This window comes from Mus caroli, chromosome 14 (genome assembly GCF_900094665.2).
Source record: "Mus caroli chromosome 14, CAROLI_EIJ_v1.1, whole genome shotgun sequence".
NCBI lineage: Eukaryota > Metazoa > Chordata > Mammalia > Rodentia > Muridae > Mus > Mus caroli.
In genome coordinates, this window is record NC_034583.1 from 25,963,049 (window position 1) to 25,969,798 (window position 6,750).

Consider the following 6,750-nt stretch of genomic DNA (forward strand, 5'->3'; position numbering starts at 1 on the left):
AAGACCAAAGTGTGGACACTTTGCCCCTTCTTAGAATTGGGAACAAAACACTCATGGAAGGAGTTACAGAGACAAAGTTTGGAGCTGAGACAAAAGACAAGTGTTTCTTATTCATGAGGCTGGGCTTTGCGACGTGTATTTCGACTGGAAAGGAGACCTTTCTAGTTACGACTTGATACCTCTTTTCACTAGAAGGAGATAGAGAGTACTCATTTGTCAATTTGTGAGTTTATGTTCTCCATTGTCATCTCATTTCAGTTCAACATTATGAACATAGTGACCCAGATGAGAAAGCAGCGCTCTGGCATGATTCAAACCAAGGCAAGTACTCCCCGTGTAACTTGACCAACACCACGCTGCAGAAGCAGTGGGTCTAATGTAGTACTAAGTTTCTAGACAGTAACGTGAAATGTGAACTTGCCTCTATTTATGTCTGTCTGCCTATCTATCTATCTATCTATCTATCTATCTATCTATCTATCTATCTACTTATCTATCTACCTGCTATTGGCATGTATAAAAAGCTTTTTTCGTATTACAGGTTAGTTTGTAATTGCCAGGAGAAACAAAGAGAATATTTATAATAACAACAGTTGCCTCTGAACTGATATGTATACTATGTATGTCTATATAAATAGAGATATGTTTGGGTTTATAAACATATAACAATTGTATACATTTGAAATGTTAAAGTTAATGTGAATCTTTTAAAATTGGAGTGAGATTGGCTAGAGATAGAAGATATAAGGAAGTGAGGCTGACATTTTCCTTCCCTTTAGAATCTCTGTTAAGGAGTCCTAGGCCAAGTCATTTATTTTGATTATTTATGTCCTTCATATTTCAAGTCTATGCTTGCATAAGGAAGTTCCTAAGTGTTTATAGATGAACATTTGTTATTTGAGGAGACTTTTCTTATGTGACTGAAAAACCTTGCAGATGTGGTCTCCCATGGGAGACAATGGGGCCTGCTCACTTACCACTGTGTCACTTGTGTGTGCGTGTGTGTACAGGAGCAGTACCAGTTTTGTTATGAAATTGTGCTTGAAGTTCTTCAGAACCTTCTGGCTTTGAATTAAGAGAGACTTCTGCGCCTGCCACTCAAGGTTACCAAGCAGCTTGGAGCCTGAGCTGTGCGGAAGCGTCTGCGGGCCGTGCAGTCTGCCTTCTGATTTTTCTCTCTGAAAGTCCCTGAAGGCAGCACCACTAGGCACAGAGTGAACTGTTTCCACTTGATCTTTCTGAACAAGAGCAAAATACCCTCCATGCCTTCTACGGAAACGGAAGTTGCGTGAAACAACCTCGGCTTGGCTGTCTGGTTTGTGGTATTACAGAGCTTAATAAAAGACTTAAATGTGTCTGATAAGATTTTATTTGGAAAGGTGGCCAAAAGCCTCAATTTCAAACACTTTACAAGCCCTACTCTGGGAGAACATGGGGGCAGTAAACTGCAGGCTCACAGACTGCCCTCTTGTGGTCATTTTGGAGACATGTGAAATGTGCTAGAATCTATACTCCCAGCTGGTAACCGAATAACTCAAAAGGACTCTAATTAGGGTGGACTGACTTTTGATATAAAATGGTTTTTGTGTCTCATACTTCCATGGTCCCACAGTGCCCTAGGGATTTTGAAGGAAGAGCTATCTTCCTGGAGGAGCAGTCAGACCCTTGTCGGCTGCCCTGGCAAGCACCTTGTAGGTGAATAGTGCCCCTCCTTACCATCTCCTGAACACACTGGTCAGCAGTGCCAAACTAAATTACACATCCATCTGTAAATTCAGTGGAAATGTTTGCCGGGCCCAGGCAGACTTCTCTCCTGTCCTACCCCATCAGTTAACATACTTTTCCATGTGCTCTATCAGAAGCAAGGGCTACACTTGCCTCTAGATCTTTAGCTAGCCCATACATGTTAATATAGTGATGTTATATAAGTTTGAGTCGTTCTTGGTACCTGTTGTATCAAGGTTTTTTTCTTTTTAACTAAGATCTAAAAAAGATTTTTTTTTTCCCTCTAGAGGACCATTAAGTCATTTCTTTCCTCTACAGGAATACTTAGATGCTGGACATTGGACTAGATTTTGGAAAACCAAATTCATAGTTGTAAAAGTAAAAATTTCCACATGCTTGTTAAAAAAATTCTGGCCACTGTTACATTCATTATATCAGGACTCTGCCTCAGACAAACGTGATGATTCTTTGGTTGAAGGCTTCAGTGATCAGACACTCCTAATTATCAGCCACAAAGAAATTGATAAGTGTATTTGTACAGTGAATTCAGAACTGTGAATCATATTGAAAATTCCTAAGATTATAAATGCTAGACTTTTAAGAGGCTTATTTCTTTGGTTAAATGAATACACTTGAATTTTTTGAATTAAAATTGATAATTCTCACTTTAGAAATAATTACATATAATTATACTTTAGAAATATTATATGTTATATATATTTGACCTTAACTCAAGTTGATGATTATAGCTATTTCTACTGTTTCTATACATAATGATCTGTGCTGAACAATAATATCATTCTGATTATTGGTTATTAACATTGTATCTGTAACTGAATTTTCATTCTGTTACTATAAAATAATAAGTATAATATAGAAGAATATTCTCACCATGGCCTGTATGTTGTTATTAAATGAAAATATTTACTATGCATTGCCTGGAGTGTTTTAATTGATCAGGATCTTGTGGTTTCTTGTGACGAAGCCATCCCCGTGTCTTGAGCATGCCTCCTCTTTCAGGTGTGGCATGTTTTTACAGCTAAACTACTTTGAGTTTTGCAGGGAATTTAAGTAAACATGGAAACACTGACTGCATTTGATTTCATTTCATTCTTGAAGGTGAATTTCAAAGCAAAAACTTTGGATTGCTTGAAATCCTGACTTCTACACTAGTAGTGAATCATTTCCTACCTTGGATGTGAAACCCTGGTGAGGATGTGACAGCTGACTTAAAGAAAGCTTAAAGATATTTAAATATAAGCATGGATATTTAGTAACTTTCAACTTCAAAACAATTTAATGATGCTTAAGTGTTAGACCAAGACTTTTCAGATATAAGTATTGCATATTTACCTCCTAACTGGTTTTACGAATCAATTTTTCTTTGGACCTTTTCCCTCTTGGCCTCTCTGGAACACTCAGCTTCCAATGGAGCTTGCATATGTGACTCAAAGGCCATTTCAGTGATTTATTTTATTGAAAACTCACAAAGGAAAACACCTTGGAAGACCTAAAGTGAAAGTTCCATTTCCTACTTAGTTTTTTCTAAGCCCTGGAAAGACTCGGGGTTTTTTTGTTTTTTGGTTTTTTTTCCTGTGTTGTCTTGAGATTGAAATAATTGAAGAATGTATCAATCAGTGGACTCAGTGGGGAGGGTGGATGGCTCAGAGCTCTGAGTCTATAGCTATGATCCAAAAGTAGGGGGTAATGCTTTCATTAGGAAGCAGTCTGAATGGGAAGGAATCATAGAAGCTTCCCAATCCAGCTGTCATCTCTGAAGGTTGAAAATGAGAAAGCTTTTAGAAAATCGCATCGTATTTGAGGGTGAAGTAGAACCTATTAACAAGCCACCAGCACTGTCACCGAGGAGTTATCTGGTAGCTAGAAAGAGTATGGGGATACACAGTACAACCATTGTTATTAGGATTAGAAAGGTAGAACAAAATTACTTGTTTGCCTTCATAAAAATAATAGCTTACTGAAAATATTAGAAAATGTATCCCAAAGTCACAATTCAAGGTACATTTGTAAAATTTACTTTCTCTATAGCTATTCAGCTATATTCAGCTGTATTCAGCTATATTCAGCTGTATTCAGCTATATTCAGCATAGTAACCATAGCATGCCTTCATTTGTAATGTTGAAGGCTCATTTTCTTACAAATTATTATATGCAGCTGCTTTTTGCTGTAATAGAAAAGTCTGGATTATTCATATTTTCAGGGATCACATAGTTCATGCAGTCTAAAGTGTTTACTTCCTGGCCCATTTTAAAGGAGAGTTTTGCCAATTCCTTTATATCAGCAACAGAGGTATTAAACATGAAATAACTGAAGAGTTGTATAAAAATCAGACATAGGCATGGTAGCACGTGCTTTAACCCCAGCACTCAGAAGGCAGATGTCTGTGAGTCCAAGGCTAGCCTGGTACACATAGTGAGTTCCAGGCTAGCCAAGCCTGGACAGTCAGACCCTCTTTCAAAAACCCAAACAACTTAATATTGAACTTAGTAAGAACCGACTAGTCTATGATCAGGTTCGAGGTGAGCAATAAATTCACTACAGACCCAAGATAGTTTTGAAAAAGGAGTTAATTGAGATGAAAGAGAATAATGAAATGATGGTGGAAAAGTCAAAGTGTTTTAAACACTGTGGTTCTGGGCAGGAGTGTAGCTCAGTGGTAGAGCGTTTTTCTAGCACTCATGAGGCCCTGAGTTAGATTCATTGTGTGTATGCTTGGGTGGATGTGTGCCAGGGTGTGCCTGAGGCAGTCAGAGCACAGATTCCAGAGTCAGTTTTCTTCATTACTATGTGAGGCTTGACTCAGGTCATCAGCCTTGGCAGTTAGTGGCTGTAACTGCTGAGCCACCTCACTACCTCAAATCTGTTTTGTATTTTTAAAAATATGTTATATGTTAAAGTTAGTATTGAAAGTCCAGAGCTTAACAATTAGAGCAATTATTGATGGATCTGATAATACTGAGAAGATAGACAGATGCACAATTATATTTAGAGAGTTCAACACTTGTGTTGTAATTGTTAGAATAAGAGGGAAAAGGTGAGAGATATTGCTCAGATCTGGATTGTCAACCAGATCCACATGCTATTTATAGACACTGTACCAAATTATAGCAGAATATGCTTTCTATAAGAATTTTATATCTCAGTCATTTAAAAGAATTATTAATATAAAAAGTATGTTTATGTATGAACTAAAATCACACATTGTGTCACCATATGAATGTGGAGGTCAGAGGACAACTTGTAAAGGAAGTAGGTCCTCTTCTTTCACCATGTGTGTCGCAGAGATCAGGGGTGGCAGGCTTGACAGCAAAAGCCCTCATCTGTTAAGCCATCTCACCAGCCCAGTCTGTATATTTCTAAATAACTCAGAAGTCAAAGTGGAAATTAAAAAAGACCTTAAAGAGTACTTCAAACTAAATGAAAATAAAGCTTTTGGGATTCGTTAACATAGTCAGGAGAGACAATGGTATATTTGGTTTGAGTTCTGCTGTATTTTATACCAATGAGACCTCAGTCAGCTATTGGATGGATCACAGGGCCCCCAATGGAGGAGCTAGAGAAAGTACCCAAGGAGCTTAAGGGGTCTGAAACCCTATAGGTTGAACAACAATATGAACTAACCAGTACCCCGGAGCTCGTGTCTCTAGCTGCATATGTANCAGAAGATGGCCTAGTCGGCCATCAGTGGAAAGAGAGGCCCATTGGTCTTGCAAACTTTATATGCCTCAGTACAGGGGAACGCCAGGGCCAAGAAGTGGGAGTGGGTGGATAGGGGAGTGGGGGGGGGAGGGTATGGGGGACTTTAGGGATAGCACTGGAAATGTAAATGAAGAAAATACCTAATAAAATGATAATAATAATAAAAACTATTCCCAAGCTGCAAATTCAAATCTGAGGGGACATTTATGTTGAAGATGATGCTGAGGCATGAGAATGGACAAGCTGTCCAAAGAATGTTAGAATGGGAAACCAAGGACTGAACCTGCGATCTCCAGTGTTCTTTACCACCCTTGGTGGCCTGACTGCAAAGCCCCTTGTTCAGTCATAATGAGTACTGTGTGATACTATCCCTTGGATAACATGAACAGACATTCACTTCCTACAGGTGGGCATGACTGATTAAAGTAGTGTTACTGTTGAAGTATAACCTTCAACAGTGAGTTTATTGGGATTACTTTCAGGAGTATGGGTAAGGGATTACTTATAGGAACACAGTCTACTCAAAAGCAGCTGCATTATCAAAAGCCCACCCTAGAATGGGTGAAATTCATTAAAACTAGTATTCTGGAGTTCTCTGCATGACTTGCAGGCATAGATAGGTAAAAGTTTCCTTCCTCAGTAGTTATCCTTATATAACCCCGTGGAAGGAGGTACCCTGTTAGACTTGTAAGATTCAGGGACTTCATGAGACTTGTGTGTTGTTTATTTCCTGAGTAGTAAGGAGCTCTCCTCAAGTAGAATGCTTCAAAAAATTGCTACACAATGGTGTCTGCCCCCCATATAATTCTTTCATCTTGTTCCCCAAGCTCTGTGCTGAAAGATCTCTCTTAATTACTAACAGCCTGCAGACACTCACTGGAGAGTGTAGTAGTTTCATCTGAATGCAGTAGTTGCACCTGTATGTATATTCATGAGAGGTGGAAGTGGGTGCTCACTTCGGCAGCACATATACTAAAACTGGAACGATACAGAGAAGATTAGCATGGCCCCTGCGCAAGGATGACACGTTAATTTGTGAAGAGTTCCATATTTTCTTGGTCTTACAAAGATTATATGCCCCAGTACAGGGGAATGCCAGGGCCAGGAAGCGGGAATGGGTGGGTTGGGGACCAGGGCGGGGGGAGAGTATATAGGACTTTCAGGATAGCATTTGAATTGTAAATGAAGAAAATATCTAATAAAAATGGTTTAAATAAAAAAAGAGGTGGAAGGGGCTAAGGTCTATAAAATATAAAACAATGTTTTATAAAGTATTTTATCAAGTGTATACATTATTTAAGATT

At 38.7% G+C, this 6,750-nt stretch overlaps 1 protein-coding gene and 1 non-coding gene across 8 annotated transcripts in view; both read left to right on the forward strand.

Moving 5' to 3' along the window:
* The window catches only part of Ptpn20 (protein tyrosine phosphatase non-receptor type 20), a 54,653-nt gene extending 51,995 nt beyond the window's left edge, over positions 1–2,658 (forward strand). For 6 of the 7 annotated variants that reach the window (XM_021181775.1, XM_021181773.1, XM_021181774.1 and 3 more), the window contains 2 exons: positions 259–321; positions 1,011–2,343. In XM_021181775.1, the coding sequence (XP_021037434.1) occupies positions 259–321; positions 1,011–1,076 (129 nt within the window). In that variant the 3' untranslated portion in view covers positions 1,077–2,343. Of the gene's footprint in view, positions 1–258; positions 322–1,010 lie in introns of all 7 variants that reach the window. The other variant, XM_021181772.1, reaches the window with a different exon arrangement.
* Positions 2,659–6,394: 3,736 nt separating this feature from the next.
* On the forward strand, positions 6,395–6,501 carry LOC115029363. The gene has a single exon (XR_003834914.1). It is a non-coding gene; the product is annotated as a U6 spliceosomal RNA (small nuclear RNA).
* The last annotated feature ends 249 nt before the right edge of the window (positions 6,502–6,750 follow it).